This window comes from Bemisia tabaci, chromosome 7 (assembly GCF_918797505.1).
Source record: "Bemisia tabaci chromosome 7, PGI_BMITA_v3".
NCBI classification, from domain to species: domain Eukaryota; kingdom Metazoa; phylum Arthropoda; class Insecta; order Hemiptera; family Aleyrodidae; genus Bemisia; species Bemisia tabaci.
Genome location: NC_092799.1, coordinates 40,816,647 through 40,841,993, shown reverse-complemented (window position 1 = coordinate 40,841,993; position 25,347 = coordinate 40,816,647). Strand labels below are relative to the sequence as shown.

The 25,347-nt window shown below is 40.9% G+C and overlaps 1 protein-coding gene across 1 annotated transcript in view; it reads left to right on the top strand.

Moving 5' to 3' along the window:
- Window positions 1–25,347, top strand: part of LOC109032994 (uncharacterized) — an 85,656-nt gene that overhangs the window by 33,833 nt on the left and 26,476 nt on the right. Inside the window, 1 exon segment of the mRNA XM_019045378.2 lies at window positions 21,552–21,731. Within this exon segment, the coding sequence (XP_018900923.2) occupies window positions 21,552–21,731 (180 nt within the window).

Below are 25,347 nucleotides of genomic sequence, written 5' to 3'. Positions count from 1 at the left end.
GGGCCCCGAAGCTGCCGTGACAGCGAAGAGAGCAGTAAGTGCAAAAATGAAATTTTGATAAAACGGGCTCAGAAGCCTCTGACTGAAAAAGTTTCTCGAAAGAAGCTTCCGTTCTTTGTCAAATTGCCACTAATCGTCCGAAAGACTCCTAGAAATTGTATGGATGATTAAAAATCGACTGATCTTATCTCAATTACATGAAAAGGGTATTTTTCAGTTGCGTGCTAGGTTATTGTCAGGCAAGACAGCCGTAAAATGATATCTTCTGCATGCTTTCGTGGTTGCGTTTTGGACACACAACAAACGCATTTTCAGGTCAGAAATTCGCAGGAGAGGGCGGCACTTTATTTGGAAGCACTGTTTTCATTGGCTCTCTGGAGGAATATTGTCACTTACTGCTGTCTTGCCTACAACTACGTCATTTTTTGCGCACTTGCGGCTTTCTCATGTCTCGTTTTGACACTATTGACATGAATTTCGTTGATTTAGCAATGCTCATTTCATCTGAAGAAATGGAGATGTTGCATGTGTGAGGGATTTGCGATTTGACCATTGATTCTTTTGTAAAAGTCGCGAGACACACGATGGTGCCACTAGTTTTCTGAAATCATCTCCCAAGCTCAAAAAAAGCTCTCAAAGTGAGGCCAAAATGGAGGGATCCCACCCTACCCTGAGAGTCCACCTCTACATCAAAACAAACTCTCCATGCAAAGATGGGGAGCAAATAATTAGCAGGGTTGCCGTGTTTTCAGTTTTGGAGTCCCCAAATAAAGTGGCAACCCTGTCAATGTATTTGATCCCTATCTTTGCATGGAGAGTTTGTCTTGGCGTAGAGGTGGACTCTCAGGGTAGGGTGGGATATCCCCTCCATTTTGACCTTTTTTTGAGCTTGGGAGTTGATTTCAGAGAAAACCAGTGGCACCATCTCGTTTCTCACGAACTTTTACATAAGAATCAATGATCAAATCGCAAATCCCTCACACATGCAACAACTCCATTTCTTCAGATAAAATGAACATTGCTAAAACAGCGAAATTCATGTTAATAGTGTCAAAATGAAACATATGTATGATAAAGCCGCAAGTGCGCAAAAAATGACGTAGTTGTAGGCAAGACAGCAGTAAGTGACAATATTCCTCTAGAGAGCCAATGTAAATAGTGCTTCCAAATAAAGTGCCGCCCTCTTCTGCGAATTTCTGACCTGAAAATGCGTTTGTTATGTGTCCAAAACGCAACCACGATCATCATCTCCAACATCTCCAATCGATCAACATCTCCAATTCGACAACTTCTGAAAGTTATTGCGGCGTGTACCCTCATCACGTCAAAATGTTCATCCCCGGATGACGCTCTTGAAAGACGAAACCTCAGAAATTCATTCGGTTCTGAATTTTTCCACGGGACGCGGGCGCGGCGCTTATTTTATCACCGCACGGGACAGCTCCGCGAATTTTCTGAGGGATTACCTGCTCCCTGCTCATTGACGGCGAGCGCTCTCCGCTATTGAAAATAACGTCGATCCGTCGTCGTAGACCGGTAATCTGCCGTGCTAAGGAAAAACGCCGTACGAAAACTCGAGAGTTGCCAAATTTCCTTCGAATAAATGTTTATTTTTAAGGTAAGTTATGAATATTTCCCCTCACAATTTTCCAGAACTTTAGGTGAAATTGCGAATAAAATTATCTGAAAAATTGAAAAAAAAATATGCCTAAGTTACCTGACGAATCGGGGTTCTATCGAAGGGAATTTGGCAACGCCTGAAGGTTCATACGGCGTTTCACCTTAGCACGGCAGTAGGTGCGGTGGCGTTGGGCTTTCGGCGCTTCTCGGCTTTGGGTCAGGGCCAAGATGTTTCGCCGAGACTGTTTATACATCACACGTCTAGTTAGACGCGTTTTTCTGGCCCGCGTGATGTTTACATCGCTACCATGACCCACCATAAATACTCAGCTGCGGATCTGGATCCCTTTGGTTTTCCGCGGCGTATCAAAGCGTGAAAGGCATTATTGATTGCGTTTATACTCGGACAATAAGAGCCAAAATGCTGCGGAAAAAATCGTCGCCAGTTGCATTTCGTCGCTTCTCTGGCGCGAGGTTGTAGCTCAATCTTGAGATGATCCCCAGAATGCATGGATTCACCTGTAAAACATGGCAGAGTGGCAAAATTTCATAAAAAAATAAAATCTTGTTTCACGTGAAATATCTCATGAAATTTCAGAAATTTATGAAAGATATTGAAAAATCCCGGTACCTTATCATGTTTCGCAAAATATAAAAACTCGAGGTCATACTTTCAAAATCTGAAGGGAGCGAGCTCATCGAGAGAAAATTGCCAGTCGGAAGCCGCAAAAATCATGAAAATCGGCTCAGTAAAACGCTGGAACTAAACGTCACCAGATACGAAAATTCAGGAGGACTCGAGGCCTGTAGTATAGATGTGAATTTTTTTCTATTTTTGTGTGTTTGAGTGCGGGTTGCACATTCTAGCCCTTGAAAAATGTGGAATATTTCACAGTCTCGTGAAATTTCATGAGATATATTTATTGAAATTTCCAATCTTTCTTTTCTTCCTTAAGTTTCATGCCACCCGGAAAACAGGTCCTCACGTTGAAAAAATTGAGGTGCGCCCTCACGCCAGAGAAGCGACGGAATGCAACCTGTGACGATTTTTTCCGCAGCATTTTGGCACTTCTCGACTAAGTGCGTATCTAAATTTTGAAATGAGCCCCAGAGTACAGTGATTCACTTGTAAAACAGGACTCACGACGAAATTGAGGTGAGTGCAGCGTGAAGCTGACGAGCGCTGGCATTCACGTCCCTCTAAAAAAATTTGATAATCGATACTTCGCAACTGTTTAGCACTTCTACAGAATTGTAAAATGTGCTGAGCGGAAACCGAACCAATGCAAAGTATGTGGCAAATGAGAATATTGGTGCAATCCTGAAGTATTGAATTTTTCTAATATCCGGAAAAATTCTCTCATAAGGACGGTCAGAGCGCCAGTCTTTCACCTCTTTTTTTTAATTTTAAAATAAGTGCAAAAATGAACCATCTTGCCGATCATTGTAGCAGAACGGGGTCGGGTATGATAAATTTTCAAAATTCCAGGGCTCCCATTCCATGTCCGTCAAAAGTTCCGAGATTAGAAATTTTTGTGTTACGATTCCTCTCACTCCATGGCCGTCCAAAGATCCGGGATTCATCGTCGATTTTTTCAAAAGTTCTAAGAAAGTATGGATTTTTGGCGGCGATCTGCCGGCATTTCGAGACGGGACCGTGTCCGTAATGAGAGAATTCGCCAGGTGATGAAGGTTGAGAAAGATATCGTGCACGACGTCATGTCCAGGCAGTTATGCTGGTATGGACATGTGCAAAGAATGTCAGAGGAGAGGTTGCCCAAACAAGTTTTGGATTGGGTACCACCTGGGAAGAGGCGACGGGGACGTCCCGTAAAGGGTTGGCGGCAGGGCGTTGACGAAGAGATGTTGCGGTGTCAGTTGCCCGATAACCTCTGGGAATAAGACAGGCATATGTGGCGTTTGGGTGTCGTAGAACGCCAGAGTGCGTTGTGAAGCGCATATATATATATATATATATATATATATATATATATATATATATATATATATATATATATATATTATATATATATATATATATATATATATATATATCTCGTCGTTAACTAAAACTAACATTCCGATTGCAAAACCTGGAAAAGATAAGACCAAACCTTCCAGTTATAGGCCAATTTCGCTTACCTCCACCCTTTGTAAACTGTATGAATCTATGATTAATAAGAGACTCATCTACACTCTTAATCAAAAATCTGCTTGGAATAACATCCAGTCTGGAGCTCGGAAAAATCGGTCTACTTACGATCACCTCATTAAAATTCAAAGTACTATTCAAGAAGGTTTTCTTAAAAGATTAGATACATACGCCATTTTCTTTGACATAGAGAAAGCGTATGATACCACTTGGCGATACAACATCCTCAAAAATCTACATAAATGGGGTTTCCGAGGCCACCTTCCTTTTATGATCACAAACTTCTTGAAACGTAGACTTTTTAGAGTAAGAATAGGAAATATCTATTCTGAAATTCATGAATTATTGAATGGAATTCCTCAGGGAAGTGTTTTGAGTTGCACGCTTTTTGCCATTGCAATTGACTCAATCTTAGAATGCATTCCAAAGTCAGTCGAAACATCTCTATTCATGGACGATTTCTGTATTTACTTCAATGTTAAAAACCCTAGAATATCCACAAAACTCTTCCGAATCTGTGTACAAAAACTTCAAGATTGGGCAGACAAAACAGGTTTCAGCTTTTCACCTCAGAAGACAGTTGGAATGATCTTTAGCAGAAAGAAAAAACTACCAAAACCCCCGAAAATTTTTCTCTCTGGTAATCAAATCTTTTTCAAGACAACAGTTACGTACTTAGGACTAATTTTTGATCAAAAAATGACTTGGGCTGACCACATTTCAAATCTTGTGGCTAAATGTAAACGAAGAATGAACATATTAAAGTACCTTTCAAATACAACCTGGGGTAGCGATAGAATCACTCTTCTCACCTTATACAGAAGCCTTATCAGATCAACCATAGATTATGGATGTTTCATCTACCAGAGTGCAGCGGATTTTCATTTGAGAAAATTAGACTCTATTCACACTTCATCACTTCGCATAGTTCTGGGGGCATTTAGAACAAGCCCCTCTCTGTCCATTTGCGCAGAAGCAGGGGAACCACCTCTCTATTGGAGACGCCAAAGACGCCACACGTATCAAAATTCGAAGTTCCCTCCCTCTTAATATGCACCCTTTGTGTTCAGATAGTCCAATGGTAGTAACAGAAATTTTAAAACTCTTCAAGAAACTAAATTTAAAAATTTAAAATTGCCTAGTCCCCGACGTAAATAGCCTAGATGCTGAACGTCGTTAAATAAAATTAACTAACTATATATATATATATATGTATATATAAGAAAGTTCCGGAAAATCAAAAAAATTCGGATCATTTCGGGAATCTCAAAAGTTCCTGGAGAAATTCTGGAAAATCTCAAAAGTTCCGGGAAATGGGAGCATTGCAAAATTCTCGGATGACAGCTGTCTAAAATAATGCTCCAATCATGGGAATACCTCCCGCAACCCCCAGTCCTGTCATCCCTACGAAAAGACGTCGCACTCCTGGCGTAAGGGCGTATCTCGATTTCCGCATGAACCCTAGAAAGCATGGATTTATATGTAAAACAGGGCTCACGTTGAAAGTGGGATGCGCCCTTACGTCGGAGGGGCGACGGAGACGCTTAAAAAATTTTCACCGCGAGTGGCGGTAGGCGTCGTCGCTTCGCACAGAAGTTTTCATTGTCGGTTCCGTCCCGATGAAATCTGCAGACACGGCAAAATGAATGACCCATATTCGATTGCACGTGAACTAACATCGAGCGCGGTTGCCACATTCGATGCTATCGCCAATTTCGACCGAAGAATTTCTTGAATCGCGTTATTGCAGTTCGGCAGACAGAGCCCCCGCTCTGCGCGGTTGATGAATACCGCGTCAAACAGTTGCATGCACTTCTCACGCCATGCCGCGACGTTTCCGGAATTTTCGCTCCCGAGCTAAAACTGAAAATATTCCGAATTCCGCAATTATATTAGGTATTTATCACTTTCACGGTAAAATAGGAATTCGAGCCCTTGCAACACTCATATCGTGCCATCATGGTGGATCGCACGACTAACCTGAAATTCTAGTCTTAGTTAGGTCATTAATTGTGTGGTAACAATGATTCGATCCCAATAACAACGTAGCAGTTACCTGCATTTTCGTAACCAGGGGTCAGAGAGAGAGAGAGAGAGAGAGGGGGGGGGGGTCAGCCCCTCCTCCTCTCAAGAAAAATTGTGACCTTCTGTTGCCGTCCAATACCTTTAGAGCCCCAATCTTAATATTTAATTTGAAAAATAGAATGAAATTGCGAATCAACCACTGTACTAATTGCGAGGGGCGTTGGTTCATTTGAAAGGTGTTGTTCTCAATGCTTCGGGAAAACTATAAATTATTTTCTGGGGTCCGTCCCCGATTTTTAAATCCCTAAAAACTCATAAATTGGATGAGGGGAAGTGGGGGTTTTTTGTTTTTTGTTTTTCGGAAAAGTTTTGTTGCTACGCATCTTACTTTACTGTCTGCTGTCTTTTTATCAGCTGTTTTCATTCAACAATCATCATTAAATGAGGTTACCTCCAACACTCAACTGCCATCAACTTACATTTTTCTTCTCGCGTTTTTTTCAACGTTTTTTTACGCTTTGTCATATTATCTTCCCCCGTTTTTCCTTTTCCAATTTTACCCCCAAATTGTGATCGGCTCCATCTTTTTCCTATTTCCAATTTTTCCTCATCAAGTCAATAACCTCCAATTTTTCGGAGGAATTTTTTTCCGAATACGGAAAACGGAGAGAAGAAGGAACAGGAACATGAAGAAGAAAAGCGGAAGAATTGGATGAAGATAAAGAGGTAGCAGACAATGAAGAAGAAAAAAAGAAGAAAAGAAAAAAGGAAGAACGAAAAAGAGAAGAGTTGAAGGAGAAATTGGAAAAAAATCAGGGCAGAAATCGAAAAAGAAGAAGCAACAATTAAAAGGAAAACAAAGTAAAGTAATTAGAAGATAAAAAAACCGATACTTAAAACTTAGTTTGAAAACAAAGGTAAAAGCTTAAAAAGAAGTTTGTGTGAAGGTTTAAAAAAAATTTAATTTAAAGTTTACAGAATAAAATTACAATTTTTGAAAAAATTTGTTATATTTTACACTTCAAAGAAAAAATTAGGACCAATTCAAAGATAAACCAGAAAATTAAATGAAAATAAATAAAAAAAGAAAAAAGAAAAAAAGACATGTGAAAGGGAAAGGTGGATATGAAAAATAAGGGGCTGCGAAGCAGCCCCATGAGCCCCTAGTTATAATGAAGGCTAAATAGGATCTTGGTCCTATCTGCACAATTTTCACCTGCCCCGAAAGAAAATTTACCACAAAGGTACTATTGTAAATGAGATTTGGATTTTAAGTTGAGTCCTAAATCCACCATGAGGATTGAAAGATTATCCCTATTCCTTTTCCTTTAAGCTTGTTTTTTAGGACGCTTAGGTACCACTCCGAAACACATAGGGCCTGTAATTTGAAAAAAAACACTGCCAAAAACATAGGGAATTTGAGAATTATCTGCGAAAACACGGATGATCATACAGGATGATGCGCTTTGAACCCGTGCTGTACTGCCGTGCTAAGGAAGAACGCCGTATGAACCCTCGATAGTTGCCAAATTTCCTTCGATAAAATGCTCATTTTTCAGGAAAGTTATGAATATTTTCCCTTTATATTTTCCGAATCTTTGGGTAAAATTGGGAACTAAGTTATCTGAAAAATTGGGAGGAAAATATTCATAAATTTACCAGGAAATTTGCATTTTATCAAAGGAAACTTGGCAACGCCTGAAGGTTAATACGGCGTTTTTTCTTAGCACGGCAGTATAATAGTCGGATTGTTCCACTTGGCATCGAAGTGATACGACGCGACGCTGAGAAATCTCAAAGGTCAAGTTCAGGACACATAGCATAGAATGGCAACTTTTGACTCTTCGCTCCCTTCGCTAACGCTAGTAGCACTTGCGAACTGTTCATAACTTCAATGTCTAGGTAAACAGGTCAGTTAAATGGCATGATGAAGACGCAGACTAAAACCTTAGAGAGACTACGGGCGCTTGGGTATCCTATTTTAATCGGCTCAGCCGGCTTTGTCAGTCGTAGAGACCTGATAATGACGTGAAACTATAGAATGATAAAATAGTGGTTCTCTACGCTTTTATCAGGATGACTTATACTCAAATTTCTCAGGAAGATGTGTTTGCTCAGTCTAAAAACAAAGTTTGCGTGCGTTTAATTTTTTTGTAAGTTCTCAAATGCGAGCAACTGTAAGAAATTTTTTTTTGCCTCTCCCAGAATAATTTTTTGAGTGCTCGGATCGTCTTAATTTTTCTCACAGACGAGTTTTACTTGAATAAGGACTAAAAATTCACTTTTTTCAAAAATGTTACGAAACTCTTTTACTTGAAATGTTTTACTCGGAATGGTAATGGAACGGTAATGAAATGGTAATAGAATAGTAATGGTAAATGGAAAGCGAAACCCTTCGTACCGCGACTAATTGTCAACATTCGTCCAAAAGACTACGACAGATTGAAAATTAGAGATTAAAGATTCAAAAATACTGGGTTATTAATATAGCGTGACATCGCTGTTCTGCAATTTCCGTTTCCGTTATGTTCTGAACGCATTGCGCCGTTTAATGAAAACAATTGAATCGACACACCGTTCAGGGCTCGCAAGTTCTGTGGTACGAGTTACTGTTGAGTAATGAAAGCAGGTCTCGGGGGGCCACGCTGTCTCGGTGCGCCGACTTTTTTCTATCCCATTACTAACTGGTATTTAATTTTTTGTCCTTAATTTCACTCAAGGTCTTTGTTTCACTCCTCTTTGGATAAAGCTTATATGCACGGAGTACCTTTTGAAAGTAGTTTGTACCTGTTGAACTCCTAACGTTATCAATGCGGTTGTTCGTTTTATTAAAAAAAAAAAAATAAAAAAAAGAAAAGAAAGAAAGAAAGACAAAAAACTTTTATACGACTTTTAATCAATGCATAATTGGAGGCTCATTTTAGGATTAACATTTGAATTGGCATTTAACACTGAGAGAGGACAGAAGCTCTAGAAATGGCGCTTTTAGATAATGAAACTAGGTATTAGTGCTCGAGCCGAACATTGTATATCGAACGAACTCTTCGTTTCGCGGATAATTTTCAGCATTCATCCAAAAGACTATAACGAATTGAAAATTAGAGATTAAAAATTAAAAATTTACGAATATTAACTTCGGTAGCATAAGCAGGGTATAATAAATAATTCATCGCATATTATTAGGAATGGAATAAATAATTGCTAGCTTCTACACGTTAGCGTCTTTCCGTTTTAAACAAACAAAAAAAATATTGTGTCAGAAAATTGCAGAAAAGGGCGGCTATTTGCGCACTAGACAGAATGTTATACTGGTCTCTCGCTAATTAATGTTGGCTTACTAGTTCCTCTTTGAAATTACGTCAATTCTTAAGCTGTCACTGCCTCTTCACGATTTTCATTTTTACAAGCAAGACGAGCTTCGATGTTTTAGCTGAATCAATCAATTCCTTCCAATTAGATCGGTCGAATACTGAGAGAAGTTTGATTTCGAAAATGTATTCGTCACTGCCCTCTCCAGTAAACGCAGGTTATGTGAATTATACGGACACACCTCATCGCCAAAGTGGGGAAGTGAAAATATAACCACCGCATTCGGCACGACGTCGGTTATAACGCTCTGATACAACTATTCGTGCTCTGCGGATGTCCGTGTTGCCTATCGACACAATTGCAGGCGTTTCGGTTTTTATTGCGCCACTCACGACACGGGTCACCGCCTTAGCCAAGCAAGTTTACATTGATCAGCCTCAAGAAACTGATCAGTTTCGGACGGTACTCGAAACTACATTTGAGCAATGTTCAAATCACTATCGATGTATCGATATGTCAATTAAATTTTTTTCGACAACACATTAAAACTGTGTATTTTTTCTGTTCTAGGTAAGTGGCCCTCTATTCGGCTCCTAATGCTTCGCAGAATTGCCTTACTTAACGTGACAAAACGTGAGTAAAAAACCTTGTTCGCCTGATAAATCGCTCACGTAGTGTGTGTCAGACAGAAGTTCTGAAAAGACCCATGCACTAAGGCAAAAAGTCGAGCGATAGTTCTTAAATGAAGTGTGTCGAAATTCCAACACGCGCAGCACGCGCTAGGAAATTTTCGACTATTGCGAAAGTTTAACATTCTCTTATAGGGCTCTTCGGCCTTTATTTGTGTGATTGATTTAAGTCACTGTTATATTCCGCAGATGAGGATCGGATCGAATCAAGGGCTAATAGATCACCGCCCTCGAAAATTTTTTTCGCAATACTCGCACTCTGAAAATCTTAGCAAGTAGAACTTCGATTTTCCGTCACGGCTGTGTCGAAATTAAGTAAAACTGCCGAATGTTTGGTGCGCTATGCTACACCAAGAAAAAAACTTCGTGCGCGAGACCCGGATTTGGGGTCATATGAATCTCTGAAGTTTTCAGATTGTGCATACAAGAACTCCAGGTCCGCAGCTACCGAAGCTCTGGTATTTTTCTGAAGTTCGGTTGACGCCATAGAAGTTACAATACCAAAGTATCAACCGAAGTTCGCACCGACTCGAACTTCGGCAGGTTAACCTCAAGTTTTCGGAGACACGAGCCGAAAAACTTCAGAGATCCATATGACCCGAATTTAGGGCCTCACGCACAAAAATGTTTTCTTCGTGGCATGCTTTTGGCAGTTTTATGGAATTTAAAACAATCGACTCGCTGTGAGGCAAGCTTCCGAAGCAAAAGTCAATTTTTATAATAGACTAAATGAAGTATAAACAGCTCTGACGATTCGACCGCGAGAACCGCCTCTCAAAACTTCGTTTGAGTATTTTCAAAATGTTACCTCCAGCCACAGAGACACTAGTCATTGAAGCGTCTCAACTTTCGCTAATTCTTAATTGATTGCAGACCTAAGGTCTCTTCGAAATGAATAGGACCACATTAATGCGGTTTCCGCATCAGCTAACTGATTGTAAAATGACGTGAAAAATTTGTCTAGTTTAGCACTAATTACTTTATCATAAAATAAGCAAGGTGAACTTAGTAAGCGATTCCTTGAAGCGACGATACTGATTTCTGCACCGTGAGAAAATATTTTTGCTTTGGAGGTTCACCTTCCTTTCGTTAGACTAGATCCATGACTCAGTTTCCTATTGCAGGTTTGCTACTTGAGGTAATGTGCATAGTAAGTTTTGTAGAGAGTCAAAAATACATGTTTTTCAAATAGTCAAATATTCGCGCTGTATGTTTTTTGCCTATGCGGCAAAGTCGAAATCGAACCGTAAAAAAAACGATGATGACGGTATATTAACGCTCTCCAAAGATAAGGTGATTCTCCCTCCCTATTTTTCCAGAAAAATTTTGTTTTTTTCCACTTAGGATCTGCAGAAAATTCCGGGTTTTCTTATAGGGACCTTTCCGTAAAAATCAAGAAAAATCAGGGAAATGTCGGGAAAATGAAATAAATCAAGATTTCTTGACTCCGGAGCCTGGAAGAAATCACCTCAACTAGTTCGTCTCAGTACACAATGAGTCACTCCATCGTTCAATAATTTTCCGTCTATACCTTCTCCGGACACATATTACATCACCCTTGCGCGGTTTATGGCCATCACATCCGTCGTTCGGCCGGTGCGCGGATCCCATCATTTCCAAGCCCACCTTGGCCTTGTCGATATTGGATGCAATCGATCCGTGAACCTGACCCTTCGTCATTCTCTCCCGATACTCTTGTTGCAGCCAGCGGGCTGATTATTGAAATTGATAGACAAAGCTATCGACAAAGAAGACATAGGGGGTATGGAGCGATCCTATTGGTCGAAATGTATGATTCTTATGGACTAAGGGAGACAATGATGGACTAACTGTCGGGTTCCTCGTGTGTTGCCGTTAGTTAGTCTACTGCCTACTGCCTTTGTCCATTGCAAGTACCAACTTCCACCAATAGGTTCCCTCCATATCCCTTTTGTCATCTTTGTCTATAGCTTTGTCTATCAATTTCAATAATCGGCCCGCAGACTTCGGATGCGTCACCGCCGAGGAGCTTCCCGCAATTTCCGCTACAGGAGCAACCAATAAACGGTAGTTTACTATCGGTTGTCCGCTCCATTAGCTCATTCCGTCACATTACGGGCACGTAATGTTTCACTTTCGCGCTTGTTATCCGGTTGCACCATGCACCACCACCCATTTGAGCGCCCACCAGGAAACACCCCATGCTGGAATTGCGGACTTAAGATAGCTCCAGAAGGAGAGTTATTTTTAAAGGCAAATAGCTCTGTAATAACGATGATCACATCGGCAAAGCTTAACAGTCACCTGCGTCATTTCACAATTTGCGTTAGAAATTTGAGTATTCTCAAGCTGCCCGCTTTAGAAAGTACACCACGGCAACATTCTTTGAAACCGATGCGTCACCTTGATTTTGCAACTCCACGCGAAGCTAAAAATGACCGCCGTCATCTGACACAGATGCTCAAAGAAAAATAAAGAAATTAAAAAAAGAAAAAAAAAAAAAAAATCTACTTATCACTCTAAATGTGAAAATCAGAAAAAGGAAATGTCGGATACATGATGTTTTTCAATAACCCCGCATTTCCAGAAGTCTCTAAAATCAATCTTTAAAGGTTGCAATGGAGAATTTGCAGGTGTCTTTTTATCTATGAATGAAAACCCCTGGCAATGTGTGAAACAAGCACGAAAATATCCTAGGTTTCTAAATTGAACAGCTATTGAATATGAGTGGTGACAAAATTATTTATACTGCTAGAATACGTGTGTTTACGCCGTAGGATGTCACAAAGCGACGAATGTCTCACTTTTAAATCTATTTTTCTATAATTTCTTATATCCGAAAAAAATCGTAAAAAGTACAGTGATCACAATTCATCGAGCTCTTTCCTGTGAGGTAATAACATTTTCTTGCGCGAATTCTCGACCTTTTTGCTCCTCCAACACTGCCGTGCTAAGGAAGAACGCCGTATGAACATTCGAGAATTGCCAAATTTCCTTCCATAAAATGTTTATTTTTGAGGGATGCTATGGATAGTTTTCCTTGAAAATTTCAGGAACTTCAGCTGAAATTTCGAGCAATATTATCTGAAAAAGTAAGAGGAAAATATTTATAAGTTTACCAGGAAATTCGTGTTTTATCAAAAGAAATTTGGCAACGCCTAAAGGTTCATATGGCGTTCTTCCTTAGCACGGCAGAACAACCAACAGTTTTAATTCTTTTACACGCCGAGAAGAAGTTATTATCCATTCATAACTACGTTGCTGAACGGATGAGAAACGAAGCCACCCTAGTCCAACGGAAGAGAGAAAGAGAGACATTGTAACGTGGACGAGAGGAGGATAAATATTGAGGAAGGTCGGGAGGAAGAGAGGACGTGGTTCCGCTTGCAGGAGCAGCAGTGAATTAATAAGTTCCTGGAATGGGACGAATGTGATGAAATAGCAAATAGCACAGAGGCAAAGGAAATTAAGTCGGAGGCTGGGTAAAAACTGTGCATCCGCATTCCGCAATGTCGTCTACGTCATGAGAAAATCGGAAGGGCTGTGACTGTTTTGCGGTCTTGAGCATCTCTCCTGACGTCATGAAGTAGGATAGCAAGCAAGGATCAGAATGGAATCATCAATTCAACGGAAGAAAGAAATCATTATTAGAAACAATACATTTTAAAGAACCTGAACTGTAGAGGTTAAGTTACACGATCAAATTGAGCCATCAAACTGAAGCTCTAATTGGTGGAAAAAGACCTGAAGTGAGGATGCGACCAATGAGAGGCCCAATTTGATGGCTCAATTTGATCGTGTAACTGAACCTTATGCCTTTCCTCCTGAATGTTTCAACAATTCATCGTTCCCCGGACGAAGGAACGTAATTCAATTTCAAGGTTGCAAAATTGAATAAAATTATTCAATTTTTCACAAGAATGATGGCTCTTGTGAAAGTTTTATACAAAATTTGTCTGATTATTGCACGAGATCGGAAGAAAAATCAGTCACATTTTCAGTCAGAATGGCTCAAAATTCTTATCATAATGCAATTTGCAAGGGAAAATTTGACAACATTGGAAAGTTCCGTTCTTTCATGAAGGAAACTACAAATTTAACCTTGTTAAATCCATTTTCAAATGGCGCCCTTTTCTCTATAGCTATATTTGATTCCTTTGAAGCTACAAGCCACAAACCGTTACAAAGGTCACATTTTCAACGGTCGCAAAGGTCATATGACAGGGTGTACCAAAGAAATACCAAGAACAAACGGAAGAGTATGGTATCCATATCCAATATTGGAGGAGATATCGCTCTTCGAAAAGCACGGAGTATGACGTTAACCACTGCGAAAGTGCGCACATCATGGTTTCTTCCATCCTGGTTTCATCCGTGTTTTCCGTTGAGTAACCACTACCCTCGTATCCGTGGCGTGCTTTGCGATGTATCGATGGATCTGCCATTTAAATCTATGGAAAAGGATCGATAGGGTGTTCGAAGCGAACACCTTACTAATCGATTCTTTACCATAGTTTCAAATGGGGATTTATCGATAATCGATATTCACGTCTCGCCACTGCCTCGTATGCATCACTGATTGATGAATCCAAAGTGGAAGAAACCATGGTATTTACTATACCACGATGAATGACGTCATATACCGTGTTTTTTGAAAGGCGACATCTCCTTCAATATTGGACGTAGCAATTTGGCGCGTGGACAGATTTATTATTTTTCACAGTTTTATGCGCTTCAATCATCAAAACGCGATTTTGCGACCAGCGCAACTGACCCATTAATGCTCGAAAAATGATTTATTGAAGCATTTATTTTCGTACATCGTAAAGCTTTGATGAGGTTCTTATCGTTCTATACATGTAGTACTTAAATCCGACCTTCTCTCCCGGCTCAATCAGTCTAAATTCATCTAATCTGCTTAATAAACCGCACCGACCTCACGCAATATTTATTCATAAAGCAGAGCCTTGGCCAACCTCGCATTTTCAGAATCACACCATACCCAGCTCAGGTCATTGACGGTTGCCGAAACCGCAGTTTGTGGTTCCTCGCGTTTTCAGTCTGCACGGCCATCGTTTACCAGCTGCTTGAAGTACGTTGCTCGGTGGAAATAGGTCGCTTAAATTGCGGCGAAGAGTAATCATTCCCTAAACAATCAAAATTTACATTGTCGAATATAATGGAGTCGTTGACCATCGTGACTCAACCTTGCAGTTCACCATCTTGAAGGAGATGCTCTCAGAGCCAGCCGGAAGTCTGGATTAGATCTGTGTGGTTAATTTTCTACACGCGGAATTTCAGTCGGTTTATAAAATTTAAAAAGAGGGGAAATTCAGTAAAATTATTGAGAAGGAAACGTCATCTTTCGCAATTCATATGAACCGCGTTGAGCAGAAAGGAACCAAACCACATTAGCTATTGACAAATATAACTGGGGAATTTAATTTTCTTCATGAAAACGGTTGTGCGGATTTTTGTGCAGATGTCAGTGAATTTTCTGCATAGTTAAAGGCGAATTCCTAAGAATTTTCAAAGGAATCCGCACGAACGTTCTCTTGTAAAAATTTAAAGTGTCCAATTTTGGCAATTATTGAAATCTTCCGTCACATTCTTACGGCGCAATGATACAACTATTTGAACTCTTCGGAATGCGTGAGGTATCACGCCGCATTTGAAGGCGTTTTCAAAACAGCCAAGTTCCGATACCCGGATGATCGTTTTGCATAGTTCATATTATTTTGTTATATTCCGTACCACTTGTTTATTTTTAATCCTCGTATAAAAACCACCCATTTGCTTAATACAATTCTAGCTGGAGCGCACTTCAGCTATGCATTCACCACTGCAAAAATGTCAAAGGAAATCGACAAGACTAGCGTGTATGAAGGCTATTTCGATTGTACGTAATCTGCCGTCGCATTTCTAAGGCGCAATGATACAACTATTCGATCTCTCCGGAATGCGTAAGGTATCACGCCGCATCTGAAGGCGTTTTCAAAACAACCAAGTTCCGATACCCGGATTATAGTTTTGAATGGTTCATATTCTTTTGTTTTGTTCCGTACCACTTGTTTATTTTTAATCCTCGTATAAAAACCACCCATTTGCTAAATACAATTCTAGCTGGAGCGCACTTCAGCTATGCATTCACCAGTGCAAAAATGTGAAAGAAAATCGACAAGCCCAGCGTGTATGGAGGCTATTTCAATTGAGGACACCGCACCAAGAACCGCGTTTTGAGAAAAACGCATTTAAAGTTTTGTTTTTGATGTACTGCGCAGACTTTTCTACGCAGGTACCCTGTTTTGGTGTTTTTGGGTGGCCTAACCCTTCTATTGAAGGATGCCGGGTAGATTTTGCGATACATTGTGGGTTTATACTCTCATATATTTAATTTAAAGAAGCTGTTTATAGACCAGTATTACGCCCAACAGTCATTTTGGTGGCAATATGAAGTATAAATCATTTTAATCACGCATGATTAACGCAAAATGAAAGAATATCGATAGTGAGTAAAAAAAGGGGTAACTACAACTTTATAGGCCCTAAAGTTTATAAGCCAGTTTATAGGTCGTTCTTGCACCCATCGATCTAGAGGCCTGACTTAACTCGGAAAAAAAAGGTTTTTCGACCTCGAGCCGTTACCTATCTATATTCTATCGCTACCACAGCACAGTCCAGGGTACGTAGAATCCGAAAAGCAGATGGGCGTAATAACGACCTGTACGCCTATAGACTGTTCTTGGTGCGGTGTCCTCGATTGCTGATGTGGCTTGGTTCCTTTCTGCTGAACGCGGTCCATATATTAGGGGCTTGGAGGACATGACGCGTAAGTGCAGTTTTTGAAAAAAATTGCGGTATTCTTGATTGCAACTAAAACTAATCCTAATGCATATTCTGTGAAAAATTCGCTCTCAAATTCACATTTTTAAACATCAAAAAGGCAGAACTTTCCGCCATAAGGATCCATGTAATTTCGAAACCTCAAACACGTATTTCTCGAAGTAGCAAAAACTGCGCACTTATGCGCCTTGTCCTCCAAGCCCCTCATAATATATCACCGCCGCACAGATCAAAAACGCCTTATCTGGTTTCAGATCTTGCGCGGTTTCTCCACACAAATTGCTTTATCTCAAATGAAACTGGATCATCGCCATCCTTCTTTTTTTCAGTTTTAACTGGTTTTCATGACCTAAAAAATAATTCATAAAGGAAACTTTTATCGTCGAAATTAAAATATTAGAAAATTACAAAGAAAAATTAATCGTCTTCTCAAAACAACGAGTATTTATGCGCCCTCAGCCTCGGCATCATGAATAACTGTCGAGGGCAACTGATTTCTCGTAATGAAGAATCCTATTTTCTTTTCGAGGGGATATTAAAAAGCGTTACTGACAATACCAGACAACGTAATCAATGAATACCAACACAGGAATTTGAGTTTCATTTTCTTTGGAAAATAAAAAAGAAATATGTCGGAAAAATCTTGAGCTACTCGACCTTGAGATGATGAATTGGAACGAAGAAGGCACCACCTTCTTGATGGGTGTAGTATTAAGAAGATTCTTTATCCATATTTTTATCATCGGTAATAAATTAGCTGGTATCTTAGGAGGTGGGAATGAATAGACTGCCACTATGACAGTTTTGCGGAAAATCCTGTGCTCTATCTGATTTCCCAAGTTTTAATGACAGTTTTCTCATATCCCTTCTTTTTTTCTCACGACGAGGAACATCATAATATCCATCCTGCAAGAAAGTGCAGTGTTGCCGGTGTCATTTTCTTGCGGAATGTCATTGAAGCGACTCGTAGTGTCGTTGCAAAGACCTAATTTATGAAATGAATGGTAAGCTTTCAATCAGCATTGCCAAATATTCTCTCGAAATTTTCCCGAAAATGTCGGGAAACGTAATAATTTTGTTACATAAGGTTGTCAATCAGCACTGAACTCGATTCTCGCATGTAGTAAGTTCCCTATAAAATCGCCAGACTTTTTACAACATTAATTCAGTGTTGCTTTGCTGTGCAGGTTCAAAACTGCCATCCTTATAATATCGCAAAGTATTGGCGGATCCAAGAATTGGCAACATTGTTTTTCTCCATTTAAACCTGTGGAAATACATTGATTCTTGGAGGGGCCAGGTGCTCCGACAAGAATCGATTATTCAACATAGGTTTAAATGGTGGGAATCCGGTATTGCCAAATGGACCACTAGACAAGGTACGAATTAAAGCAATCTGATACATGTGTCTTGACTAAAATTTCACGCAAAACACGATTCGTGCAACGAAAATGACTGAAACCAACTCCTAACGAAGATATTAACGTTTTTGTTTCACATTGGTTACGAGGAATTTGAACTGCCCGCTCACAAGAAACTCAAAGCTCTACGTGAGTCAAATCGCGCTCTACAACGGTTTCAGCAATCTTCTCAATCGAGCAATGTACATTTCCCACCATGTGCAGTTCAAACTATGAGCAATTTGCTGTAGCTAAGCCAAAGCGTCAAGATTGAGGTTGCCAGATTTTTATATCGCAGAGACTGTGATGATAGACGTTTAGTGCGCGATGTGAATCACCTAGAGCATTGAGTTTTCATGAGCGGGTGGTTTGAATTCACGCATCAAGAATCATTTAATATCTTCGTAAGGAGTTGATTTCGGTAATTTTCGTTGTGCCTATCGTGTTCTGCGTGAAATTTTTGTTACGAAACATTTATCAGAATGCTGGAAATCGTACCTTGTCTAGTGGTCCATTGCTAAATCCGCCTCGCCGCAAAGAGAATTTTTTACCGGCCTCTTCAACTCCACTCCAGAGTGGAGAAGCGCTTGAAAGCGCATTAAACTCGACGAGCCATCCGAAAAGTTTTGCCGGCGTGTGGCTTGCCACGCAAAAACGCCGTATGAACCTTCAGTGAATGCCGAATTTCCCTTGAGAAAAAACATTTAAAGGAAAATGTGTGTATACAGTGGAGTCTCGATTATCCGCGATGATCAGAACCGGAGCCTCCGCGGATAATCCGAACCCAAACGAGTTTGCCAAGAAAGGGGTTTGGAAAGGCTGTATTCACTTATCAAATAACCTATTGTCAAATAATAGATCAAAATATAATATATATTTGGAAAGGGAACTAGACACCAGCGAGATCTAAATATCTATCCTCCTTTAAAAAAAAACAAATACTATTCAAATTTCTGAATCGTTTCAATAAGGATACATATTTTCCCTTTCATTATGAAGAAAACTGGAGCAGAAAGTAAAGAATGATGACACGCAGTCCTGCAGTCTTCCTATAGTCTTTTAGGCGCTAATATGCGTTTCACGTCAACTGATCGACTGCAGTACATTTGGCGCAATGCGAGAGGTATCCATGCAGTCTTGAAGGCGCTAATATGGGCCGCACTGTTTGGCGCAATGCGTGAAGTATTCTTAAAGTCTTGCAGGCGCTATTATACGTGTAACGTCGGCCACCCGCACTGTGTTTGGCGCGATTATTCGAACTTGCGTTACAATAATCGCGGCATCGAATAATAGAGCTTTAAAGGCCCATATTGTGTTTCGACACCGTATGAGCATTCCAACGTTCAGAGTTTCCTTTCGCAATTCGATCGAAAGAATTCGATTTCAAGGAGAAATCTTCCTAACTTTTCCTAGACATAAAGATTTTATCCGGAGAAATTCGCAACGGTGGAATGTGCGGACGGCGTTCTTCCTTACCGCGACGGACCAGCCCGCAAGTTGGTCGATTCCCGAAATTCCAGGCCGTCTGAAAACGGGAGAAAATGCCGGTCTATTCTCGGGCCGTCCGCTCGCTCCAGCCGCCCTTTGTGCAAACACGAGGAATGTTCCAGGCGGCATTGCCCGTCTTCGGATGTAAACGCATGCCGCCTGTCAATCGACACGCGGCGAACCCCAAATCTGGCAACGATGGATCGAAGTTTGACGTCACGCAAGTTATTTTTGCGTGCAAAGTCTCGCGTTTTCACCGTCGTCGCTTGAGTTTTTCCCCCGACGCGAAGGATGCGTCCTCGTGTCACGCGAAGGGAGGGGGAGAGGGGGGTGAGGGCGGGTTCGGGTCCGAAACTTGGACGGTCTGAAATGCCAGCTCGAGTCTGAAACTTCGGAGTCGCGGCGTTCAATTTCTCTTAACTCTTTAGAAATTGATTAATTTTTTAGGCTGCTTCTATCTTCGTCGAGCTCCGTCCAAGTTCCAGGTGTGATTAGCTCACTGTCAGTGAGATGAAAACGGTTTGGGATGAACCACGCAGGGTAGTAATTAAAGTATTATAATATACAGAGTGATCGCAAGTTATAGGGCCAGATTGCAGAGGTGTGTCTCACAGGCCAACATAAGACGTTTTTTCTTTACAATCTTGTTGTTATTTTTCTTTTTCCTCCTTTATCGGGTTGTATCAGATAATACTCACTTTTTCTTTTTCGCCCGATTTCGAGATTTCGGTTGTCAAACCTTAAACTAGCACTACGGCCATTTCGGCATTCACAGCCATCATCAGGTACTTAAAAACGAAAAACGAACTAAAATTACAACGAAACTGAAGTTAAAACATTATTATCACCGGCGTCACCGTGAGAATTTAACATAGAATCATGCGTGTTGTAAAGCTAAATTTTTTACCCTGCGGTGGTTACCTTATTTCTTGTTTGTATAGTGAAATAGAAGATAATAAAATTAGTTCGACCGTTAGTGAAACGAACACGGCACAAAAATGATGTTTCTCTGAGAGGAGAAGGAATGTAAGCGGGAGTATGAAATGCGGCAAAAGCAGGAGTAAAGTATGTGCCAAAGCCGCAAAAGAGGTTATTTGCTGACCCGGAGAAAGTATATTCGCCCGCAGGCCGCAGGGTTGAAACCCCTTGTCCGTCCAGCCACTGGCTGCCGCGTAAATTTTAACGAGGTCGCAGATTTTCAACACGAAGATTTGATCTTTTCAACCCAAAGATTTGGTCGATTTGACACGGAGAAAACTAACACAAAAAATTAATCTACAGCTTGTGTTACTCCGTTTTTTACTTCCTATACTAATACAAAATTTCGGTCTCTTTTTCTCCATGTGTAGGTAATGAAGTAAAGTTATAGAGGTGGATTCCGGACTTTTCTGATGTCGCAGCTGTGATTTTTAAGCTTCTCTCAATAGTCAGCTTCCCACTCTTTTCGCTGCAGCAAAAGTTGCAATTCAAAAGAGATTTAGTCTCGGAAAGCTTTCGCGACACACAGGTGACGTCATTATTGGGCAAGCGTTGGACAAAAGCAGGTCCTCTGCGGTTTTAACAGTCCCGTTTTGGTGTGGGATTAGGCAAATCATATGTGCGAATAAATCGGCATGAATAAGTATTACATCATATCAGAGGCACGCGAACGCCGCGCTGCGAATTCCGTTTGTTTTTATCTTTCGCACTCTGGGCGAGCGCCTTTTTTAGTTCGCTTTTTCAGCAGATTCCCTCCCACTGACACAGTTTCAAGTAGCATCAATCAGATCAGCGAAGGCCAGCGGGACGTTGCATCTGTAAATATTTTTATAACTCCGCTATGGTGTATTATACAGGGTCTTTAAAAAGTTCAGCACCCCCCGCTAACGTTTGAACGGTCGCACCTAAAAATACGAAACTGGATGAGACGCTCCTCTCCACTCCCCCCACCTCGAATTTTAACCACAAAAGTTACCAGTTCCGCCTAGTATGTGATGTCAGTTGTCTGTCTATTAATTTTGTTTTTTATCCAAATTAATATGAGTATTGATTTTTGTTTGTGAACAGACTATCACGTGCGACTGCGATGCGACACCGGCCATGCAGCTGAAAGCGCTCCGGCAGAAGGGTGAAAAAGTCGAGGTCTCCCACTACAGAGTCAACATCAACAAATTCCGGGCCCGGCTACACATCCTCTGCATCACCGAGAAGCTCACCGCTCAAGTCCGCGCCGACGGATGGCCTGAGGTATTAAATCATACTCTCATCCTACTCTGCATGTAATATAAAATCATAACAGTAACGCATAACGCCTGAGCGCGAAGCACTAAGGGGGGTTGGACAGCGAGGCGGTTAGGGAGCATGGTCCCCTAACGATCTCGAATCATGAGTAACGCATGACGATGACGACTGAGGCGCGGTAACGCTTTTGGACCTCGAAGTGGTCCAGGACCCCCTAATCCTTCAATAATATTGATTAGACTGCTGTGCTAAGGAAGAACGCCGTATGAACCTTCAGGCGTTGCCAAATTTCCTTTAATAACTCAAGAATCCCCTGGTAAATTTATGAATATTTTTCTTCCAATTTTTCAGATAATTTTGTTCGCAGTTTTACCTGAAATTCCTGCAAATTTCAAAGAGAAATATTCGTAACCTTTCTTGAAACAAACATTTTATTCAAGGAAATTTGGCAACTCTCGAATGCTCATACGGCGTTCTTCCTTCGCACGGCAGTTGATCCCTATTCAGCGAAGTGGGGGCTGGCTCCTCGTTTTTGAGGGAGTGTCCCGACGAAAAGTGAATAGGGGGGAGGGCGTTAGGGTTTTCCTGATTAAGGAAGAGACGGTTCAAGGGAGGCCCCGAAGATTTCTTAAAAATTGCTGGGAAGGGCCACTTCTGCCCCCAGTTAAGTGGGCCATCGCCCTTCTGCTTCCTGTTAGTGTACCTTTGCAGCCCTTTGCCTCACAATTTTTATTTATGATTTTCCACAAGTATCCCCCCCCCCCCCTGAGGAAAAAATTGTAAAAACTGAGTGACAGCCACTTACAGGGGCCGTCAAGTCAGGAATTTCAATTGAAAATGACTCGTGTAATTGAAAGTATGTCTTTCTCGTAGTACACGTTTTAAGCGGGAAGCTCAAAAGTGCGCATTTTTGGCAGATTGTGAAGTTGGGAGTGAGTTCCAGACTTTTCCGATGCTCTCATCGTAACTTTCTAGCCTTCTTCCGTTTAAGCAACTCGTCCTTTCTTCTCACAATCAGCAAAACTTTGCAACGGACTAATAAAATACACCACAAAATACCGACTCCTTTGAACTGAAAAAGCATCCTTTCACTGCTCCCTGCACGATGTCACCAGGCCATTGCACCTACCAGCTTCTACCAAAAACTATGCGCGCAGTTGTGCGAAGCAAGTATAGTCCCGTTTGGAGCTAATCCAACAACCACCCCCGAATCCTTCGATTTCTAGTCACGAGCGCTAGAATAGACCGATATTCCATCATTAATCTCCGATGCCCGATGCCCTGTCGTCTCAAACAGCAAAAACATGTCGACCATGTCTTCGCGCCAGAGCTATCAGCAATCAAAATCGAAAGGGAAAAGTGAAAAGAATTAGGCTCCGCGTCAAGTATACTTTTTTCTGTTTACACGGAGAAAAAAACTTCCCGCGTGGGACCCGAAGTTTAGGTCATATGGATCTCTGAAGTTTTCAGATTGAGCATCTGAACACTTTAGGTCCAGCTCCAGAGGTTTGGATCACACACCTGAAACTTCAGTTCTTACATCTGAAGTACTTCGGTTTTCACATCCGAAATACTTCGGTTCTCACATCCGAAAAACTTCGGTTTTCACATCTGAAGTTTCAGATGTGTGATCCGAACCTCGACACCTAGACCTAAAGTGTTCAGATGTTCAATCCGAAAACTTCAGAGATCCATATGACCTAAACTTCGGATCCCACGCACGAAGTTTTTTTCTCCGTGTATGATGGGAATTAGGGGGCATTCTGAAGGCATACGCCCCCCCCCCCCCCCTTTGCTCTCGAAAAAAAAGATTTGGAAAAAAGGAGGAACGAGAGAAGGAGGGAACGGAAGAAAGAAGGGAGGACGCTCATGTTGGACAATTATTCATGACGAAATTGACTCAAAATGTATATATTAGATCCCTTAAAATGTTGAAAATTTTCTGGGAGAAACCCCTCGACCCCCCTTTTTTGCTCTCATCTCCCGTTCAACGTGTCTGGATCCGCCTACGATGACTCCACGCTGCAATTCTTATGAAAAATATTTTAACTTCTGTATTCGCTGATGTTCGATCAAGAAGTTTCTTAAGCACGGGCTTTTTAACTTTTTTTATTTTCATTTTTCGATTTTTTGCCACTTAAATCGGGCGAAGGAACTATAATGCGGTATAAGACAAGAAATTTTGTTATCAAACTGAGAATCTTTCAACTTACCGTCCTTCACAGCAGAGATTGCGTGAACGTGAAAAACCCATGTTTCCTCGTCTTGATTCGAATCACACATTCTCTTGTTTTGCTTCGCTTTTTCAAGGAGTAAAACCTGGGAAAAGCTCTCACGGGGTGGAGCGACACGGCATAACTTCTGCAACTGTGATTTCCTCGTCTGATTATTTTTACCTTAAAAGTGGTAGAAGATTTTGTAATTTTTCAATATCTCCAGGAATTTACACGAGGAAACATCACTTGGAGGACAAGGCACCTAAGTGCTGCAGTGTTTAAAAAAAATTGATTATATTATTAATGATGTCAAGTGAAACTAGTTTCGATGCATATCTGTGAAAAATTCGCTCCCAAATTCTAATTTTTAAGCATCCATAAGCAAGTTTGAACTTTCTTCCCGCCATAAGGATCCATGTAATTTCGAAATTTCAAACGAGTATTTCTCGAAATAGCAAAAACTGCACTTATGCGCCTTGTCCTCCCAGCCTCTCAATTATTGAGGTACGTGGTCTCGCACTTCAGTCATCAAAAAGTTTCCTTGCGGTGCTCAATGCACTTTTTCTGGTTGTGATAGAATCTTTTGATTTCACATATGGACCGCGTTTAACAGAAAGGAACCAAGCCACATCAGCTATTGCCAAATTCAACTGGGCAATTTAATTTTTTACGAGAGAACGTTTCTGTGGATCCCTTTGAAAATTTTAAGGAATTTGTTTCGTACTATGGAGAAAGTCCGCTGAAATTTGCACGAAAATTCGCACAACCGTTTTCATGTAAAAAATTGAATTGCCAAATTAAATTGGGCAATAGCTGATGTGGCTTGGTTCCTTCCTGTTTAACGCGGTCCATTCTATGTAAGTACGTTATTTGACGATGAAGTCCTTGCGATGAAGACCATGTTACTTCTTATGGTAGTTTACTTCTTAAAGTGTGAGGAAAATCCGTAGCTTGACTCATTACAAGCATTTCCCATGTTGCCGGATTGGTAAATCTCTTGGCGTTAAATGTCCCCACGTGCGTTCTAAATTCGAGCTCGGGCAACCCTGAAAACTTCTCGTTCGCCCTGTCAGTGCCCGAGATCTAGCTGCCCACCCCCCTCCGGCCTTCGAAGCGCTATTCCGCCATGTGTATGTAATTCACCCGGTATGTATTCGCGTATATTTAGAAGTATACGGTTAATTTATTTTTAAATCATTATAAATAGACGACTTGCCGTTTTGGAATTCTTGAAATCCCGTTTCGATCGCTTTCTCGCGAAGTTGTTTCGACTTTTCCGTAACGAGTGCGGAACGACGCGACGGTGAGAAGTTCTTCCGATCATTAGAGGAAGTTGCTCGATGAAGAGAATCTGTGGGAAATGTATTATTTACAAGGAAAACTCAGGGAAGATTAAACTACGGATT